General features: G+C 52.9%; 8 protein-coding genes across 9 annotated transcripts; 3 read left to right on the top strand and 5 right to left on the bottom strand.

Moving 5' to 3' along the window:
• Positions 1-52: 52 nt before the first annotated feature.
• Positions 53-728, bottom strand: LOC117578431 (nuclear pore membrane glycoprotein 210-like). Its single transcript, XM_034263894.1, has 3 exons — positions 587-728; positions 346-469; positions 53-285 (listed from the first exon to the last, which is right to left on the bottom strand). The coding sequence occupies exons 1-3, from the start codon at positions 610-612 to the stop codon at positions 124-126; spliced, it is 312 nt and encodes a 103-aa protein (XP_034119785.1). The 5' UTR covers positions 613-728; the 3' UTR covers positions 53-123.
• A 286-nt stretch (positions 729-1014) lies between these two features.
• On the bottom strand, positions 1015-2273 carry LOC117578429 (hydroxysteroid dehydrogenase-like protein 2). The gene is made up of 4 exons (XM_034263891.1): positions 2115-2273; positions 1883-2046; positions 1615-1828; positions 1015-1549 (listed from the first exon to the last, which is right to left on the bottom strand). Exons 1-4 carry the CDS (start codon positions 2126-2128, stop codon positions 1081-1083), a joined length of 861 nt encoding a protein of 286 aa, XP_034119782.1. The 5' UTR covers positions 2129-2273; the 3' UTR covers positions 1015-1080.
• Positions 2274-2392: 119 nt separating this feature from the next.
• Positions 2393-4858, top strand: LOC117578427 (mitochondrial intermediate peptidase). Its single transcript, XM_034263888.1, has 4 exons — positions 2393-2644; positions 2704-2966; positions 3032-3298; positions 3358-4858. Exons 1-4 carry the CDS (start codon positions 2504-2506, stop codon positions 4790-4792), a joined length of 2106 nt encoding a protein of 701 aa, XP_034119779.1. The 5' UTR covers positions 2393-2503; the 3' UTR covers positions 4793-4858.
• On the bottom strand, positions 4795-5225 carry LOC117578432. Its single transcript, XM_034263895.1, has 2 exons — positions 5067-5225; positions 4795-4982 (listed from the first exon to the last, which is right to left on the bottom strand). Exons 1-2 carry the CDS (start codon positions 5126-5128, stop codon positions 4886-4888), a joined length of 159 nt encoding a protein of 52 aa, XP_034119786.1. The 5' UTR covers positions 5129-5225; the 3' UTR covers positions 4795-4885.
• A 254-nt stretch (positions 5226-5479) lies between these two features.
• LOC117578428 (glutamate-rich WD repeat-containing protein 1) lies at positions 5480-7053 on the top strand. The gene has a single exon (XM_034263889.1). The coding sequence runs from the start codon at positions 5560-5562 to the stop codon at positions 6931-6933; it is 1374 nt and encodes a 457-aa protein (XP_034119780.1). The 5' UTR covers positions 5480-5559; the 3' UTR covers positions 6934-7053.
• On the bottom strand, positions 7047-14742 carry LOC117578425 (mismatch repair endonuclease PMS2). 2 transcript variants are annotated; one of them, XM_034263886.1, is made up of 8 exons: positions 14565-14742; positions 14352-14511; positions 14149-14292; positions 13511-14079; positions 12820-13450; positions 12077-12757; positions 11753-12006; positions 7047-7186 (listed from the first exon to the last, which is right to left on the bottom strand). In XM_034263886.1, exons 1-8 carry the CDS (start codon positions 14670-14672, stop codon positions 7070-7072), a joined length of 2664 nt encoding a protein of 887 aa, XP_034119777.1. In that variant the 5' UTR covers positions 14673-14742; the 3' UTR covers positions 7047-7069. The 2 variants fall into 2 exon arrangements, with proteins under 2 accessions (XP_034119777.1, XP_034119778.1); XM_034263887.1 differs by lacking the exon at positions 14565-14742 and having other exon boundaries at positions 7056-7186; positions 14348-14436.
• On the top strand, positions 7472-11332 carry LOC117592197. The gene is made up of 11 exons (XM_034285806.1): positions 7472-7658; positions 7721-7836; positions 7889-8647; positions 8706-8918; positions 8972-9074; positions 9137-9415; positions 9512-9702; positions 9783-10532; positions 10591-10803; positions 10875-10977; positions 11039-11332. The coding sequence occupies exons 1-11, from the start codon at positions 7571-7573 to the stop codon at positions 11293-11295; spliced, it is 3072 nt and encodes a 1023-aa protein (XP_034141697.1). The 5' UTR covers positions 7472-7570; the 3' UTR covers positions 11296-11332.
• A 284-nt stretch (positions 14743-15026) lies between the features above and the next one.
• Positions 15027-18569, bottom strand: LOC117588070 (DNA replication factor Cdt1). The gene is made up of 3 exons (XM_034279136.1): positions 18253-18569; positions 17403-18049; positions 15027-16749 (listed from the first exon to the last, which is right to left on the bottom strand). Exons 1-3 carry the CDS (start codon positions 18331-18333, stop codon positions 15309-15311), a joined length of 2169 nt encoding a protein of 722 aa, XP_034135027.1. The 5' UTR covers positions 18334-18569; the 3' UTR covers positions 15027-15308.
• Positions 18570-18990: the final 421 nt, after the last annotated feature.

Below are 18990 nucleotides of genomic sequence, written 5' to 3'. Positions count from 1 at the left end.
TCTTTGGTGTCGAAGAGTTGCACAATCGCTTCGATGGAGTTCACGCGCTCTGCCCGATCCATGCTGACCACACCGATGGAGTCGATGTTACCCACGGAGATGGACAGGACACACTGTTCCAGTTCAGTAGGCAGCTGTAGGTGAACTCGAGACGATGGCGATGCGTTCTCTGTGATTGGGGGCGAGGAAGACGCTGATGTGATCCTTCGGCAGCCGCGTACTATTCACCGTGTAGAACCTGATCTCGTTCTCAATCAATGGCGTGGTAATCCTACCCGTTTTCAGCTGAGTACGAGAAGTCAGTTAGCTGTGAGTTAGGAACTCCAAATGTGTATTGCCACTTACATTCTTGACCCCAAAGGGAGGGCGTTCCGCGTAAATGTCCTGTTGGGCCAGCATCTTGTCTTTGTAGCGGACCACTGCCGTGGAGGAGCTCCACTTCGGACAGCTGGCATCGCGGGAAGACGTCCTGCGAGATATTTTATGTATGTTAGTAATTTAAGGTTAAAGTGCCGGTCCGGTCGGTCAAGCCGTTCGGGTCGGGAAGCTAGCAAGCAATTTTAGGTTAAAATGCCGGTCAACTCACCATTTGCAGCAATTTCGTTCGTCCATTTGTAATGGAAGATCTTGGAAGATGGGTACGAGTAAGCGTTGGTGATTTAATTTGCCAGCGTAATTAGCATAATTGGCAAGTGATGCGATGCGGAAATTAGCGAAAAGAAAATCAAAACAATAATAATAATAAAATAAATGTACTGTGCAATGCTAGGGATGCGTTGTTGAAATATTTGTACTTATCGATATATCGGAATTCTTTGGAATTGTTCTATTGCACAATCGAATTGCGTTTAATTTACTTTAGATTTAATTGATGTTGTTAGCATATTCCCATGCCAGCGCCACTAACCAAATAGTATAGTTATATAGCGCCTACTTGCAGGATAGCTGGTATAAAAATATCGATATTTCTTTGCGATAAAAGCCCCGAATTCCACATTTGAAAAAACAATAATATTCCATAATACACTTTAAAGTCGGAATCGGCTACAATACAATATAAAACATTAAAATATTTGCAATCTACAATTTAGCGAAAGGCCCTGTATCGTCTAAGAAAATATCAGTAGCCAGCTTATGTATATTCTCCGGGTAGCAGGCATATTTTGCAAGATCCTTCACTCCAACATCCAGCAAAACCTCATCGTCAATAAAGAAATGTCCGGTGTAGTCCTTGGCATCGCGGCTAATAATTGCATAGGCAGCATCGGCCATTATGTCGGGTTTGCGGGAATACAAGGCCCCCTCTGGACCACTAAGCATCTCCACCGCCGCCGTGTGAACGGTTGTACGCGGCCACAAAGCATTTACCGCCACGCCTTGATGACGAAACTCCTCCGACATCCCGAGAACACACATGGACATTCCGTATTTGGCAATCGTGTAGGCGACGTGATTTCCGAACCACTTCGGCTTCATGTTGAGCGGAGGCGACAGATTCAGTATGTGCGGATTGTCGCTCTTCAGCAGGTGCGGCAAGCAGGTCTTCGATCTGTGGAGTTTGATCGGACGCAATGAAATTGGGGGCCAGCAACAGATAAGCCCGAGTCCACTCACACTAGAAACGTCCCCCTAGTGTTGATGTTCTGCATCAGGTCGTAGCGCTTCATGTCCGTGTCGAGGGTGGGGGTGATGGATATGGCACTGGCATTGTTGATGACAATATCGATGCCTCCGAACTTGGCCACCGCTGCCGCCACAGCCTGCTGCACTTGCTTCTCATCGCGCACATCGACAATGCAGGCTAACGCCCGCCCGCCAGCCCGCTCGACTAGTGCAGAATACAAAGGTCAAACTCCACTCCTTTCGAAAATGGTTCACTTACTCTCTTCAGCCGCCGTATAGATGGTTCCAGGTAGCTTGGGATGTGGCTCCGCCGTCTTGGCTGCGATCACTATGTTCGCCCCATCGCGAGCCGCCTTTAGGGCTATCGCCTTGCCGATTCCCCGGGATGCGCCGGTAATGAATAAGGTTTTGCCCCTCAGCTTGCTAATAGATTATCAAAGATTAGCTTGGCCAACAACATGGCTCTCTCGCCCATATCGAATTGTACAGACCCACTGTTCTTCATGATTGCGCTGCCAGCTAAGGAATGGTACTTGTTTCGGGTAAACGAATTATAAGTGAGAAAAGATAGTATTGCCACCCTAATCACTGGCAATTCACTGGTAAAAGTAGATTCCCTCAAGTCGCAGCATTAAATGCCCTTTAACTGGGAACACACCGACTCATGCTTGAACATTTTTATTATATTCAACAATATGTCGCTTTAGATAATTATTTGTTTAAAATTGTATTGGGACTATTTGGTTTATATTTGGTTAGTGCTTGGGTGCACAGGTCGAGACGCCAGCCCTGGTAGGAACAGCTGATGGAATATGTAACACAAACGAAATAAAGACCGTAAACAATTGGCTTGGCCCACACTCAAGCAGCCCATCAGAGCATGATGTTACATGTGAGTCGCAGCGCAACTATGATGCGGATGCAGATACGGCATCGGAAGCTAGTGTCCACCTGGTCGCCGCTGGCAACGGCATTCAATGCGCCGCCGTCGAAGCGCATCAACTTTACCCGCGATGATGTGGTGAGCCATGAAATCAATCAGCATGGGAGCACTGATTTTTATAAATTGTTGATGGACAGGGCCTTTTCCGGATGCCCGAGCTGCGCACCTTCGAAGGTTTCTACTTGCTAAGGGACAATGTGGAGAACAGGGCGCAGGATCTCATCGCAGAGGCGATCTCTAGTCAAAGACAGCGCAAAATGGTAGACATATTTGACGAGCTCTCCGACTCGCTGTGCAAGGTGGCCGACTTGGCGGAGTTCATACGGATTGCCCATCCCAAAAACAAGTACATGGAGGCGGCGGAGCAGGCCACCATCAGCATTTGCGGTGTGGTGGAGAGGTGAGTCTAAACGCATATATGTAGAGACCTCTCTACAGCCCGCTCTAAATGGTTTCTCAATGCAGCTTGAACACGCACAAACCACTGTACCAGGCCCTGAGGAAGGTGGTGGAGCAGGGAGACTTGAAGCCCACCACAGAGGTGGATCGACACGTGGCCCGACTGTTCCTCTTCGACTTCGAACAGTGCGGAATTCACCTGCCGGAAGCGGAACGCCTTCGAGTGGTGCGTCTCAACGACTACATCCTGCAGCTCGGCCAGAAGTTCATGAACGGAGCTGCCCAGCCCTCCGTGCTGCCGCGCTCCTATGTCCCAGAGTCCATCCGGAACTAGTGAGTCCATAGAGAATCTGACCAACAGATGATTACCATGAATTTTTGCCACCATTCAGCTTCCCCACCTCTGGGGAGAATGTCATCATCACTGGCTTGTGCACCAACGCAGAGAACGTTCAGATGCGAGAAGCGGCCTACCGATTGTACTTGCAACCGTCCGAGAACCAGGAGGAGCTGCTGAGGGATCTGCTGCTGTGTCGACATGAGCTAGCCAGGAGCTGTGGCTTCGAGACATACGCCCATCGTGCGCTCAATGCCAGCACAATGGAGCGACCAGAGCTAGTCCGCGAGTTCATCGATACGCTGTCGGATCAGCTGCGTCCGCGCGCCGAGGCAGACTTTGCGCTCATGACGCAGATGAAGCGCAAGGAGAGCGGCCAGCCCAATGCCCTGGTGGAGGTCTGGGACACGCCTTATTTTACAACGCAACTAAAGCGACAGTCGCTTGAGGAGCAGGCCAATGAGTTCCTCCCGTACTTCTCGCTTGGCGGCTGCATGGAGGGACTGGATAACCTCCTCCAAGCACTGTACGGTGTCCGGCTGGAGAACAGCGAGATGGAGCCAGGCGAGTCCTGGCACAGCGACATCTACAAGTTGGCCGTGGTGCACGAGAGCGAGGGTCTGCTCGGCTACATATACTGCGACTTCTTCGAGCGGAGCGGCAAGCCCAACCAGGACTGCCATTTCACCATCCAGGGAGGCAAGCGACTGCCCGATGGAACCTACCAGCTGCCCATCGTTGTGGTTATGCTGGGACTGGCGCAACCACGATGGACCGGACCGACTCTGCTGTCGCCGGCTCGGGTGGATAATCTCTTCCACGAAATGGGCCATGCCATGCATTCTATGCTGGCGCGGACCGAGTACCAGCACGTGACGGGCACTCGATGCGCCACGGACTTTGCGGAAGTGCCCAGTGTTCTCATGGAGTACTTTGCCAGCGACCCTCGCGTGCTGCGCACATTCGCCCGCCACTTCCAGACGCACAAGCCTATCTCCGAGGACATGCTGCAGCGGCTGTGCGCCTCAAAGCATCTATTTGCGGCCAGCGAGACACAGCTGCAGGTCTTCTACTCGGCACTTGATCAGGAGTATCATGGGGACACGGCCCAGAGGGGCGGCAACACCACGGAGACTCTTAAGGCTGTGCAGAAGCGCTACTATGGACTGCCCCATGTGGAGAACACGGCCTGGCAATTGCGTTTCTCCCACCTCGTCGGCTACGGGGCGAAATACTACGCCTATCTCATATCGAAGACGATTGCCTCCTGGATATGGCAGACCTACTTCGAGGGTAATCCCTTCAACAGGCAGTCTGGAGAGAGGTACCGGGCGGAGATTCTGGCACATGGCGGCGCCGTGCCCAGTCGGCAGCTGGTGGCCAACTTCCTGCAGCGCGAAATGACGCCCAGCGTGCTGGCCAATAGTCTGATACATGAGATAGACACGGACGAGTCCAAGATCAAGGAACTGATAGTCAGCAGAAGCTAATCCAATGTGAATACATAGTCCTTCTCCTCGCTTTTTATTAAACTAGTTAACTTTAACTGCCTTAAATGTTTTGTTTTGTCTTCGTGTTTGTGTCTACGCTGGACCCACGGCCGGCATCAGTTCCAGGCCCACCAGCTCCTTGGCCACGCGGACACCCAAAAAGAAGAGGGCGTAGCTCTTCACCAGCATCCTGCCAAGGGGATTCAGATTAGATTATGTAAAAACTTCCTACTGGAATTACTGGATTATATTCCTGGTATCTCTGGACACTCACCATTGGAACTCGTTGTTGTATATGCTGCGTACAAAGCTTAGGGGATTTCCTGCCTTCACCATTTTGATAAAGATTTTTTTAAAATAATATTAACTCAATATGTTACTATATTTTGCACGAGGAATGAATGAATACCGATATACCACTATAAAACATGAGTGGTGGGACAAACTTAGCCCACTACAGCCCCCTATATTTACACAAGGGAACAGCCTGAAAAAAGCACTGCTTTCAAACTCTCCTTGTAAATCAAACGATTCATTTAACATAAATACAAATTACCGCGATTTCTCGCAGCTTATCTTCGCTTAAATTCTTCAAATTTCATAACTTTCGTGGGAATATATTTAGGTACTAATCGGTCGTCAATGGGCTAATTAAATCGATATTATCGATGGTTCCATCGATGATTTTGCAGCTGCTAAGGCTAGTGCACCACGTGCAACAAAGAATCTAAATCCCTAATATCATAAAACAGGAGCAATAACTTACTATGGAGTCCGAAAAGGAAGAGTTGAGCATGGAAGTGGTGGAGCCCGAAGATGCCGAGACCGACTCAGAGCCGGACAGCGACAGTGGGGGGTCGGAAGACGACTCCGCAGCGAAACAGCCGAAGGAAGTTTATCTGCCGGGCAAAACTCTGGCCGAGGATGAGGAGCTGGTCTGCGACGAGAGTGCCTATGTGATGCTGCACCAGGCTTCCACTGGGGCGCCCTGTCTGAGCTTTGATGTCGTTCCTGACGAGCTGGGAAAGAGCCGCGAGTCATTCCCGATGACCGCCTACATTGTGGCGGGCACACAAGCGGCCCGCACCCATGTCAACAATCTGATTGTGATGAAGATGAGCAATCTGCACAGGACCCAGGACGATGAGGCAGAGGAAGACGATGAGGAACTGGAAGACGACCAGGACGATGTGCCCGACAAGGAGGAGCTGAAGAAACCACAAATGACCTGCGCCCTGATTAAGCATCAGGGGTGTGTCAATCGTGTCCGTGCCCGTCGTCTGGGCAACACAGTGTACGCCGCCTCCTGGAGTGAGCTGGGACGCGTGAACATCTGGAATCTATCACAGCCTTTGCAAGCCGTCGAGGACGTGCAGCTCCTAAAGCAATACGAACAGAACGAGACGCGTCCGGTGTTCACCTTCAGTGGACACCAGCAGGAGGGCTTCGCAGTGGACTGGAGTCCCAGTGCCGAGGGCGTGCTGGCCACGGGCGACTGTCGTCGCGATATCCACATCTGGAGTCCTCTGGAGGATGGCACCTGGAAGGTGGACCAACGGCCGCTGGCGGGACATACACAATCGGTAGAGGACTTGCAGTGGAGCCCCAATGAGCGCAGCGTCCTTGCATCCTGTTCGGTGGACAAGACCATTCGCATCTGGGACTGCCGGGCGGCGCCACAGAAGGCCTGCATGCTGACCTGCCAGGATGCCCACGAGAGCGACATCAATGTAATCTCTTGGAATCACACAGAGCCCTTCATCGCCAGCGGCGGCGACGATGGCTTCCTGCACATCTGGGATCTTCGCCAGTTCCAGAGCCAGAAGCCCATCGCCACCTTCAAGCATCATACGGATCACATTACCACTGTTGAGTGGAGTCCCAGCGAGGCCACAGTCCTGGCCTCGGGCGGGGATGACGATCAAATCGCCCTCTGGGACTTGGCTGTCGAGAAGGACGCGGACCAGGTGCAGGCCCAGGCTCAGAACGAGGAGGAGGTAAGCAAGCTGCCTCCGCAACTGCTCTTCATCCACCAGGGCCAGAAGGAGATCAAGGAGCTGCACTGGCATGCGCAGCTGCCGGGCGTTCTGCTCTCCACCGCTCACAGCGGCTTCAATATCTTCCGCACCATCAGCGTTTAGTCCCGTGCACGTGTCATGGCGTGCCTCCAATTCCCGTTCCAACTCCAAACCCCCGCTGCCGCTCCCGCCCACGTCCACAATCTACGACAATGCAAATAAACCATAAAACGAAATCTGTGATTGCCTAGATTGCTTTTTATTGGGGCTTCTGGTCTGCCGTAGCTTCCTTCGCATCAGCATCTTCATCATCCTCATCCATTAGCATCGTGATATTGATTAGATGACGCATGGTGGGGCGACCGTGCGGGCAGTTCTGCGAATAGAGAGAGGATTCATGTGGTCCATTATAAAACATGCTAGTCGGGGGATATATGGATCGATGGATAGTTGCTCCCCGCTGATGCACTTAAAGAATTATCACCTAATAAAATTATTTACAGTGATTATTACAACCCAAGCCGCTCCCCCGTGATGCAATCCGTCCCTCGATTCCATTCCCTTTGGATAACTCATATTTGGATAACTTTGGCAGCGGTTATCTCTCGACGCCTTAATCTCCCTGTGGGGCGCCTACGGAGCTCTGGCGAACGAAAATGAAATACGACCGCAGCACTCCGCATGGAGCTCTTGACCAGCGTGATTCTCCTCGGCAAGCGAGCAACCTGCATAAAGACAAGCTCCTACCAGCTTCAACGTCATGGAAAAGTCAAAAGCCAGCGACCCCGAGGAGGAGCAATCATTGAGTCGACCAGAGGCACCGCTGATGGCACACGGAAAGAAACAGACACAGGTGAGACGAACAGCTCCTTGACCAGGAAGGAAGAACTTTCATCACCAGATAAACCCTTCCAGCAGGATCAGCCAAAATGGAGCTTTTCCCTCAATTTGGCCTGCATTGGATCCTCAATTGGAGCAGCCGTGCCCGTGGGCTATTGCATCGGGGTCATGAACAGCCCCGCCGTGGTAAGAGGAGGAGCATGATTCGAGCATAATCCCAAACCATTATCCTACCCAGCACATGCGCTCCTGGTGCAACGAAACTCTGATTACACGCTATGATCTGCACCTGGCAGACTCTGGACTGGAGCTGCTCTGGTCGGCGGCCGTCTCCATCTTTCTGGTGGGTGGGGCCATCGGTTCAGTGACGGGCGCCTCGATCGCCAACCGTTTTGGACGTCGCGGATGCTTCTATATATGCGGTTTGCTCCTCGCCCTCGGTGCCATCTGCTTCGCTTTCTGCCGCTTGTGGGCCTCCGTGGAACTGCTGCTCCTGGGCCGACTGCTGGTGGGGCTGGCGGGGGGCCTGGTCACCGCCTTTATGCCCATGTACCACAGCGAACTGGCCGCCCTGTCCCAGAGAAGCACCCTGTCCCCGTGCTGTGCAATGGGCCTCACCGCAGGCGTGGTCGTGGCCCAGGTATGCAGCCTCCAGTCGCTGTTCGGGGGGCCAGACCGATGGCACATTGCCTTGGCCTCTTATGGCCTCCTCGTAGTGTTCTGCTACGCGCCATTCAGGTGGTACCCCGAGAGCCCCAAATGGCTGTACATAGTCAAGGGTCGGAAGAAGGAGGCCAGGCAACAGCTCCAACAGTTGCGGGGCTTTTCCCCGGACAGCGAGGCACTGCAGGCGGAGCTCGACGAAATGGAGCTGGAAGCATCGGCCAAGGTGGAGGCCAGTGGACTCGTGGAGGTGTTGCGTAATCCCCGGCTGCGCCTTCCACTCATCATTGTCTGCGCCTTTCTGGGGGGTCAGCAGCTGTCGGGTATCAATGCGGTGGGTGGAGCAATCCTCCCCATCATCCGCGCACCCTTAATCCTCTCTTGCCTTGCAGATATTCTTCTACTCTGTGTCCATATTCCGCAAGGCGGGGTTGTCCACGCAGGCGGCAGAGTGGGCCAATCTGGGCGCTGGATCCCTCAATCTGGCCACCTCGATGGTGGGTCCGATCTTGTTGGAGCGCGTCAATCGCCGCCCGCTGATGCTCTTCTCCACCTTCTTCTGCACCGTCTGCCTCTTTCTCTTCGCGATGATGCTCTACTTCATTGTGAGTGCTGGACAACTGTGTTCGAGTTCCTCTAATCTGTTCGGCTCTTTCAGGAGAGCTTCAGCTGGTTTGCCATGGGCTGCATTGGCTGCATCTTCCTGTACATTTTCTTCTTCCAGTTTGGTCTCGGACCCATTCCATTCTTCATAGGAGCAGGTGAGCTTTGTCCCATTTATCCTTTTGCATTTACCGAATTGACATCTCGTATCCTTCTTTAGAGCTGTTCGAGGTCTCTCCGCGTCCGGCTGCCATGGCTTTCGGGAGTGTTGTCTACTGGCTGTGCAACTTCATCATAGGCATGGCCTTTACCACGCTGCAGAATGCCTGGGGCGCGTTGGTCTTCCTCCCATTCTCTGCCACTTGCTTGCTGCTCTTTGGGCTGACCAAACGCTACTTGCCGGAGACCCGTGGCCGCGATCCATCCGAGGTGGCACCGCTCGTCGCTGACGGCTTTAAATCAAAGGTCTTGCGCACTCGCACTGCGAGCCAATCCTCTTAGTCCAAGTCCACTAAATCACACCCCTGTCTGAGCCAATAAATCCCACAAGTTTACACCGCGAGGCATCCGATGGAGATAAAATAAAGTTCTTAAGCATCTGGCTACACAGTTTCGACGCAGCCGCACAACATGATGGAGGTGGAAAGTGCCAGCTCTCTGGTGGAGCTCAAGAAACAGCCCAGGAGCCGTTGGACGGCTCTGCTCGTGTGGAGCACTGTGGGCAGCACCATTGGCTCTGCCCTACCCTGCGGCTACTGCATGGGCGTCATCAACACTCCAGCTGTGGTGAGTTATTCTTCCACCTCTTTCGCCCGTGTGGCAGCAGTTGGACTACGAGCTAAATCCAATTTGTAATCACTTTGTAGCACATGCGGTCCTGGTGCCAGGCCATGCTCAATGAGAACTATGGCCTGGAAATTTCCCCTGCAGCGCTGGACACTCTCTGGGCCCTCATTGTGGCCATCTATCTGATTGGCGGGGTCCTTGGCTCGGCCTGCGCTGGCTGGGCGGCTAACCGCTTCGGACGCCGCGGTTGCTTCCTATTGAGCGGCGCGCTCCTCCTGCTGGCGGCTCTGATGTTCGTCAGCTGTCGCTGGCTGCGGTCGGTGGAGCTGCTGCTGCTGGGTCGTCTGGTGGTGGGCCTGGGCGGGGGTCTGGTGAGCACTTGTCTGCCCATGTACCACAGCGAGATTGCGTCGCTGTCACAGCGCGGCACGCTGGGAGTCTGCTGCTCCGTGGGCTTCTCCATCGGCATGGTGGTGTCGCAGATCTGCACCCTGCAGTCGCTCTTTGGCGGCGAGGAGCTCTGGCACATTGCCCTCAGCTTCTACGTGGTCTTCATGGCGGTGTGCTATGCTCCTTTCCGCCTGTACGCGGAGAGCCCCAAGTGGCTGTACATTGTGAAGGAGCGGCGCCAGGAGGCCATCCAGATGCTGATACGGCTGCGCGGCTCTGACCTCGGCATAGGGCAGGAGATCCGCGCCATGGACGACGAGGCCTCCGACAAGGGCACAACCCGCAGTCTGGGCGAAGTTCTCGGCGACCCACAGATGCTGCTCCCCCTCGTCCTTCTCTGCGCGTACCAGGGAGGTCAGCAGTTGTCCGGATGCTCAGCGGTAATCCTTAACTCACGCATTGGCTCTCTCTCGTATTGAAGGTTTTCGTCTGTTGCAGATCTTCTACTACTCCGTTTCCATTTTTCGCAATGGAGGGCTCTCGACGAGCGCCGCCGAGTGGATGAATCTGGCCGCTGGCAACGTCAATCTGGCCACCTCGCTAATGGGTCCTCTTCTCATGGCCAAGTTCAACAGACGCACCCTTATGCTGTTCTCCACGGCATTTTGCGGCCTCCTCATGTTCTCCTTTGGCTGGATGGTCGAATACACTGTGAGTCCTTCCGAATCCTCGCAATCCAATCGAATCTTCACCAAAGCTTCTTTCTCATTCTGGATTTGTAGGCCCAGATACCATGGCTCTCGTATGGCACAATGGCTAGCATTTTCCTCTATCTGATCGCCTTCCAACTCGCCCTGGCTCCCATGCCCTCGTTCATTGGAGCGGGTAAGTAGCTCCACATTTGTGATTGCAGTTTTTGTTTTTTCATATTTTCCAATTCTTGCAGAGATGTTTGAGGTTCCCTCCCGCTCGGTGGCCCTGTCCATTGGCAACCAGGTGGGCTGGGGATGCAATTTCCTCGTTGGCTTCCTGTTTCCCGCCATGCACACACTCCTCGGGTCCTATGTCTTTCTGGTATTCGCCATGTGCAGCTTCCTGGTCTTCCTGCTGACCAAATTTTACCTGCCCGAGACGCGCGGCCGGGAGGTCTCCAAAGTGGCAGAGTTGGTGTCCAGAGGCTTTAGAAGTAAAGTCCTACAATAAAGTTCAATACATAAATATTCATAGTTAAGCAGGAAAATGATTCGTCTCACTCACACAATCGAAAATCTCTAGTGGGGAAGGAAGAGGCTCTACCCAGCGAGACGAATGCCATGGCAGAGGGAAGCTTTCTCTTGCGCTGTGCTCTATTACCACATCCATCCATATAAAATGTAAAATTCTAAAGAAAAACCACTAATGTATACTGACTGAGTACTGGGTATAAAAGTAGAGACGCGTTCGAAGAGTCTAACACACGTTCTTACTCGCTTTCATTCATTTTAATTTATTCCAAATGCGCTTCCATTCTGCTCTGGGGGCTGTGATCTTTCTAATATTTTCACTGTTTGCCTGATTATATTCTGCACGGGAAGGCAGGGTCGCGGATAATTATCCGTATTGCTCAACAAATCAATGGATTATATTTCCCTGTAATAGATTTAGATGTTCCCCTTCTTACCCAGGGCTGCTCGATTTCACCCATTTGGGTGATGAGCCGCCTCATGGTGGTCGTCCTGTTCAGAGCAGTGCCAATCATTACGGATTTGCGGCATGCGCGAGAGGCAAACATCGAGCGGACTCGCGAGGGTCGGCAGATGGTGCCCTCGGGGGCGTCTTGCAGCATGAAGATGAGCTCATCGATGTCCTCCTTGCCGAATTCCCATTGTCGGCTGTAGGGTTTGCCCAGCAGTCGCACCTTCCGCGTGGCGGGAGCTGAAGGAGAGAAATGTTCAAGTCTTCAGCCTCTAGCCTCAGACAGATGGGGGCAGGGCAGGGCACTCACCCTCCTGATTGATCTCAAATTTAAAGCCATTCTTCTCGAACACTGGCAGATGATCGATGAGCACCATCTCGTTGACGGCCGTCAGATCCAAGGACTGGGGCACAGTCAGACGCTGATACTCTAGCTGTGTGCTGCGTTGGAGCGTCTCAAAGTTGTACTTCTCGTCCGAGGCGTGCTGGTCAACAATGAACAGATCGTCCTGCAGCTTGACAATGATGAAGCCCAGATTGAACTGTCCAACGATGTCCATACGGGCAAAGTCCTCCTTGGCAATCTCCCTTTGCAGCTCGTCCTCTGCATTATTGTTCTGATTTGGGTTTATTTCGCTCTTGAAGCGCAGACGCTGCAGCTTAGCCTTCGTCCTGCGCTCCTTCTGCTGCTGCTCCTGTTGCCTTAGCCTAGCTGCAATCTCCTCGATTGAGGTCCGCAGCTCCCCGCTTTTGTAGTTGGCAAACGACTGCTCCTCGCCATCATCATCATGGTTGCCATCGAACTCAATTCGTGCTGGCAGCTCGATGTGATCATCATCATCGCTCCGATCAGCGGTGCTGACAGTTTCCTGGGCGGCCTCTGGCCTGGGCATCAGAGCCTCTACAATGCTCTGACGGGATTTCATTGGAGTCAAATTCTTGCAGTCAATGCGGACTGGCTTGGCTGGCTGGCGCAGCAACAGATCGTAGGCTGTGGGAGATTCAAGGTGAGTAACGAGACCATCCTTCTCCCTCTCTGTGCAACATGCTCACCCTTTGACTCCGTCTCCAGCTCCTTGAGGTTCAAGAAACTCTCATCCAGATTGGCCTGCACCTTGGCAGGCTTTTCTGGCTCATCGACACGATCCTCCTCCTCCTCCTCCTCCGATATTGAACCACATTTTGGACTCTGCTCTTTGGGCGACTCTTGGCTGAGGAAATCATGTATCTTTTGCATTTTCATGGAGCGAGCGGCCAACTCCTCGCCTTCCGCGCACCTACGCTTGACCGAAGCGCTGGGAGCAACTCCCTGAGTGTCTCCAGTGCGTCGCCACTGTGTGAGCACATCCATAAAACGCCGAGAGGAACTGATGGGAACCTCTGTCTCTGTCTCCTCCTCACTGGCCTTGCTGCCATCCTCGGGCTGAGGCAGAGGCTGCGGATGCAACATACTCACTATGGTTGTATTTTGCATTTGGAATGTTGATGGGGTTTGGCCAAAGGTCTCTAGCAGCGACTTCTTCAGGGCCAGCAGGAGGATCCGCTCGTTGTTGAGCAGCAGCTGCCGCTTGTCGGGGGTGAGGTTGACGTCCACGTCGGAGCGGGCCGTGACAATGTTGAGGTAGACGAAAGGCTGCTGCTGCACGTTGTACCGATGGTACGTCTCGTTTATGACTTTGGCTATCTTTAAATGCAGAGCAAGTCAGAGCATAAGCGGATGGTGACAAATGGATGATCGACTCACATTCTTGGGATCGCAGGGTCTGGCGTTGACGAAGAAGAACTGGCGATCCCTGGTGGAACGGCCTGCGCCATGGCGGCAGCTGGATATGTAGCCCTCCAGCCGGAAGTCGGCCTGGTTCAGCCGCTCCACATCCTCGGCGCTGAACTGTGTGCAAGTGGTGTCGGCTGCATCCGCGGACGACTCCAGCTCGGCCCGCAGTCCGGCCTCGCTCAGCTTGCCCTTCTCGAAGGGGCACTTTAGGGGCACAATGTCGGCCGCTTGGCGGGCCCCGAATACCGCGGATACGTTGGCCAGCACATCCTGGGCACCGTGGGTCTGCAGGACCACCGTCTTGGCGCCCTTCGGCGTCTGGTTGCTGCAGATGATGCGCACGCCTTTGGTCACCAGGCAGTAGGCCTGCAGGATCTGGCACATCTTGGCGAACTCTTTCTTGATGTTGCGCGTAAAGTCGCGCCGTCGCACTGGCAGAGTACTGAATAGGTTGGAGAGGCTGACGGTGGTGCCCACAGTGCGGGCGCAGGGCGAGCGCTTCTTGATCTTGCCCTCGTGATCGAGTTCCACTTTGAGACCTGCCATTGGGGGTGCAGCATACAGAGTCATACAGAGTTTAGGCCCGCGATTCAGATTTGTAGACTCACCCACATCGCTGGACTGGTGGCGGGTCTGAATTGTCATGTCGGACAGGGCGCAGAGGGAGCTGAGTGCCTCGCCGCGGAACCCGAACGTTTCCACTCCCAGCAGGTCAACGAATTCCCTTATTTTCGATGTGTGATACTTGGCCGCTGTCGACAGATCTCTTTAGAGTTTGGTTTTGCCTGAGGTTTTTTTGGTTTCCACTTACTCATTCCCTCCAGGTTGGCTTCCACCACTCCGCTGCCGTTGTCACTGACCTCGACGCCTTGCAGGCCCTGATCCTTCATCTTAATCTCCACCAGCGTGGCCCCTGCATCGATGGAGTTCTCCACCAGCTCTTTAACAGCCACAGCCAAGCTAAGCACCACCTGAAATGGCAAAAGGTGAATATGGACAGAAATAAACCATTTCAGATATGTACCTGGCCGGAGCAGATTTTATGCACAGTGTCCTTGGCAATGGGCTTGATCTGACCGGATGCAGCTGTGGTGGGTGCTGGCAGCGCGACATCCTCTTCCTTCTCTGCCATTTTGGTGGACTTCGGATGATTCGGTGTCTTACATTCAAACCAAACAAAAATGAAAATAAAATAAATTCTGGCGCGTTTTTAAAAACAGTGTGGCCAAATGCCCTTTGTATACTATATAGTGCCACCGCTGATTGATGGTGGCGCCACTGTGCCATGTAGATATCTTGTCGAATGTTTATAAAATTAAAAAAAAATTAAAAATTAAAGCATCACCACCCCTAAGACATGTTTCCATAAAACCAATAGAACAAAGAGCAGCACATTGTATGGGATTTAGGATTTAAACTTGCAAAACATGCAGCAAATCCAGCAAAAACATTTATTTATTAACGTATTACAACATGAAAAATGATCTTAATAGTACAATAAACGTTTATATCTAAATGTGATGAATCGATTGCGAAATAATTGTCAATTATTTATGAGTTGATGTGAATGTCAATGTGGTATATGTAAGAATAACAAAATATATATATATATACGTATATGCATGTGTGTATGTAGGTTTGTGAGTAGAATCTGGTTAAAGAATTCACCAGCCAAACATTCACTTAGATCTAATATAGCTGGATGTGGCCACAGGGTCAATAATGATGAGGGTCGGTCACCGGGTGGTTGCCGTTCGCGCTGAGGTTATCAGGTGGTCTTCCCATTCGCGATGCTCTCCAGCTGCTCGATGATCTTGTTCATGTCCATGTCCTTGGCGACCTTTAGGTACATGGTCTTGCGCACCTCGTGGAAGGCTGCCCACGCGGGCAGCTCCTTGGCAAGCAGCTTCAGGTGCGCCTCGATCTCCTGGGGCGTTAAATTGGCGCGGAAACTGTTCTGGATCTTTTTGATAATTACCTCGAGGGTGAGCACCCCCTTGCGCTCCGTCACGAACACGTTGCGCAGATGTCGCGCCAGTTCCGGCAGGCGCGAGTACTTGGTTGCCTCCTGGTCCTGCGACGGTCGCCTCGTCATGGCTTCCAGGGCCTTAGCCGCCTGCTTGGCCCGAATTTTCTCGATCAGCGACTTTGGCAGCCCCTTCAGCAGATTCGATGTGGCGTCTGGGACCTTGGGACACTCCTTCACCGTGGGCGTGGCTGTAGACGTTTCGGGTATTGATGTGTCGCCTTCCGTTCCCGTTCCCGCTGCCTCTGTTGATGTTGGCTTCTGCGGTGGTTGCTTATCCGGAGCAACAGCAGCAGCTTGCTTGTCCGCCTCCACTTTGGACTCGTAGCGGTCCATCGCCCTCTCCATGGGCGTGGCGCAGTTGAACAGATTGCGAGCCGTCGAGAGGATGTCCTTGGCCGAGGAATACTTCTCCACATTCGGGGGCTGGGGCAGTGGGGCCGGTTCCACCTCTGGACAGTTCTCCAGCTCGAACTGTGGGTGCCAGCGGGTCAGCGCCTTCTCAATGAAGATTGGGGGGTCCAGGGAGCGCAGGAACTTGGCGTGTGCCTGCTTCACGCGATCGAGCAGAAGGTTCTGGAATCGATGCATGCGCGACGTCATGACGTGTGGATTCATCGAAGTCGACTGGGCCGACGCGAGCACATCGTCCTCGTTGATCTTGCTGCAGCGGTGCTGCTGCTGGTCCTGCGCCTGCTCCGGGACCGCCTCCACATTGGGGCTGATCATTAGCTGGTAGTAGTCCGCCTTGGAGACCGAACCAAAGTTCCGCATCTTCATTTGACTGAAGACGAAGGCCTCCGGATAGACAGCCTTGATCTGGGCCAGATGCAGCTCGGTGAAGTTCTTGCGCAGCATTCGCTGCACCGCCGGCTTCAGCTTCTTGAACGTGATGCACTCCTTGCGATTGTGGAACATGGCCACCACCGAGTCCAGCCCCTTGAAGACGTCCAGCAAGTAGCGGTACTTGTACGGCAGCGGGAGCTGTCCGGCCTTGCTGGTCTCCGCAAGGCTGGCGTAGCGCTTGTAGGCCGGAACCTCCACCAGCTTGACGGGCGATCCATTCTTGGCCGGACTGAAGTGCAGCCGCTTGGAGGCGTCCGTGTGCCGCGGCGACATCAACTCATGCTTGTCCGGTGTGGGTGGTGGCAGTTTTGTGGGTGTCTTGAAGGTCTTCAGGGGGCTGCATTGAGGAGATGGAATGGTTGGAGAAATGTTCTAATCAGTTTTCAGTTTCTATTCGAAATAGTTTCAATTTTTAAACCCACCCCGAAATTGCAGGAAAAGCCGTTACAGAAAAGGTTCCTAAGGCTACCTGATAGACACACACACAAACACACAGACGATCCCAACAAAGGACACACACACATGGGAAACAACCCCTGAGAGAGAGAGAGAAAGCGAGAGGGAAGGAGAAGGTCAGGCCGGAATTTAGCGTCAGCGAAGGGTAAACATGCATCGCTATGCATAGCCATACATGCTGCTGAGGGCAACATAAATTCAAGTACATGCGAGAGAATGTTGTATCATAGCGATGGGTCGTTCGGCCGGTTCTGTGCTGTGCTGGAGAAATGCCATTTCAGCAATTGGACTCGAGCGACCCAGAGCGACCTCGATTGCAGCAGAGACAGCAACAATTTGGCTGGGCATTTGGCTTTCGGTATTGATGTTACCCACATTTTTCGCTGGCCAGCTGTACTCGACTCTGGCGCTGTTTACGCCGATTCTAGGCCACAGCAAACAGTTCGGTTGGAAATTATTGTGGAAGGCAGCAGCAAACGGCAATGCCATCTGACATTTTGGCATTATTAATCTTATTGTGCTTTTTATGCTTACCTTGTCAGCACCTCCAGCTCAATGGTGTCGAACTCCTTCAGCTGCACGGACAGGCTCGACTTTGATGGGGAGGGGCCGGCCTCGCGCAGGCGACGATTGCGTTCCTCCTGCTCCTTGCGCTTGAGCTCGAGGGCCGCCTTGCGGGCCAAGACCGCCTTCAGCTCCTGCATTTTGGCGCTGCGCGAGATCTTGCTCTTGACCTCATCGAAGGTGAGCTGGCGCTTCAGGTCGCTGTGCTTGATGGGCGAGGCGTCCTTGAGGATCTGTTTAGTGGGCGTGCGCATGCCCCGCTGCATGTTGTCCGCATTCTGCTGGCTGGTGATGGTGAAGCTCACTTTGGGCGTCTGCTCGCTGGCCGGCTGCAGCAGCAGCTGCTCCTCGTCGATCTTGGTGGCCGCCTGCTTCCTGGGCGAGAGCGTCCCCTTGCGAATGAACTGTACCAGCTTCGGCTGCTTGATGTGCGGCTCAAGCTTGGCTGGCTTCTTCTTGCTCGTCACCATCTCCTGAGGGGTGACAATCAGCTTTGTGTTGCGACTCGAGCGGGTGCGCATCCCGCTGGCTGTCGCCTTGAGCGTGTCGATGTCCGCATCTTGGAGCGCGGGGGCTGGGCTTTGCGGCTGGGCAGACTCTGCTGGTTCCACCAGGCGCTGCAAATGGTCAAAAAGGGATATTCCATGTAAATATGAATTTCGAAAATGGCCGCAGGATGCCGACGCACCGACACCCACACACAAGCACACACACAAACGCACAACATATGGGCAAGCGTCGGTGCAGATACAAAAGTATCTGAAAATCTTGGAAACGGCTCTCTTTGCTCGTGTGTAGTCACGTTCCTGGTGCAACTTACTCGGTTCTTGATTGTGATCGCATCATCGAGAGCGGCGCGTTTGCGATTAGTAAAAAATGCTGCTACCGAGGGCTGGGCCATTTCTGTGTGGTCTGATTAATAGTTGTGTTGCAGTTGAAGTTGTTTGCTTATTTCACTTATGGCACGTCCGGTCTTTGCTCGCGTCTTGGTTCTTTTTTATCTTATTTTCTCTTTATCGGTCAACACGCGTCGCGCCACAGCAATGATCAAATTACAAGTGGGCAGCCACGAATTTTCTCAAGATGCGATTTCCCTCCAAAAACTAATTTTGCGCCAAAACGCGAGCAGTGTTTGAAAGAAACCTTTGGGCAGCGTTGGTGTTGGGCAGCATTGCAATAATAAATACTGAAAATACCACAAAATGTAATTCTAAAATACACAAAATATTTCACAACACTGCAATAGTAAATACTGAATAAAATAACTAAAAAATTTTAGCCGTGCTGGTGGATATCTGCACGTTTTTGCAATGTTTGCTATTTGGATTAGCTGCTAAGGCGATACGAACCATGTAAGTTGGTCAACATCGACACAAAAAGGGCAACGACGAGCTACAGGCAAAATAATCTCTGCGCAAAAATGGTTTTAACGAGTGTGTGCCAACTACAGCCAGCGGCGGAAGCGAGTCGGCAATAGTGACCTGGCTGGTTTACACAGTGGTGTGCGAGTGAGCAAGGAATAGAGCTTACGTTACGTCGTTTACTTTACCAAGTGGCA

The sequence above is a fragment of the Drosophila guanche genome, unplaced genomic scaffold (genome assembly GCF_900245975.1).
Source record: "Drosophila guanche unplaced genomic scaffold, DGUA_6, whole genome shotgun sequence".
NCBI classification, from domain to species: Eukaryota; Metazoa; Arthropoda; class Insecta; order Diptera; family Drosophilidae; genus Drosophila; species Drosophila guanche.
Note: the sequence above shows the minus strand (reverse complement) of the source record. Positions and strands in the feature narration are given on the sequence as shown.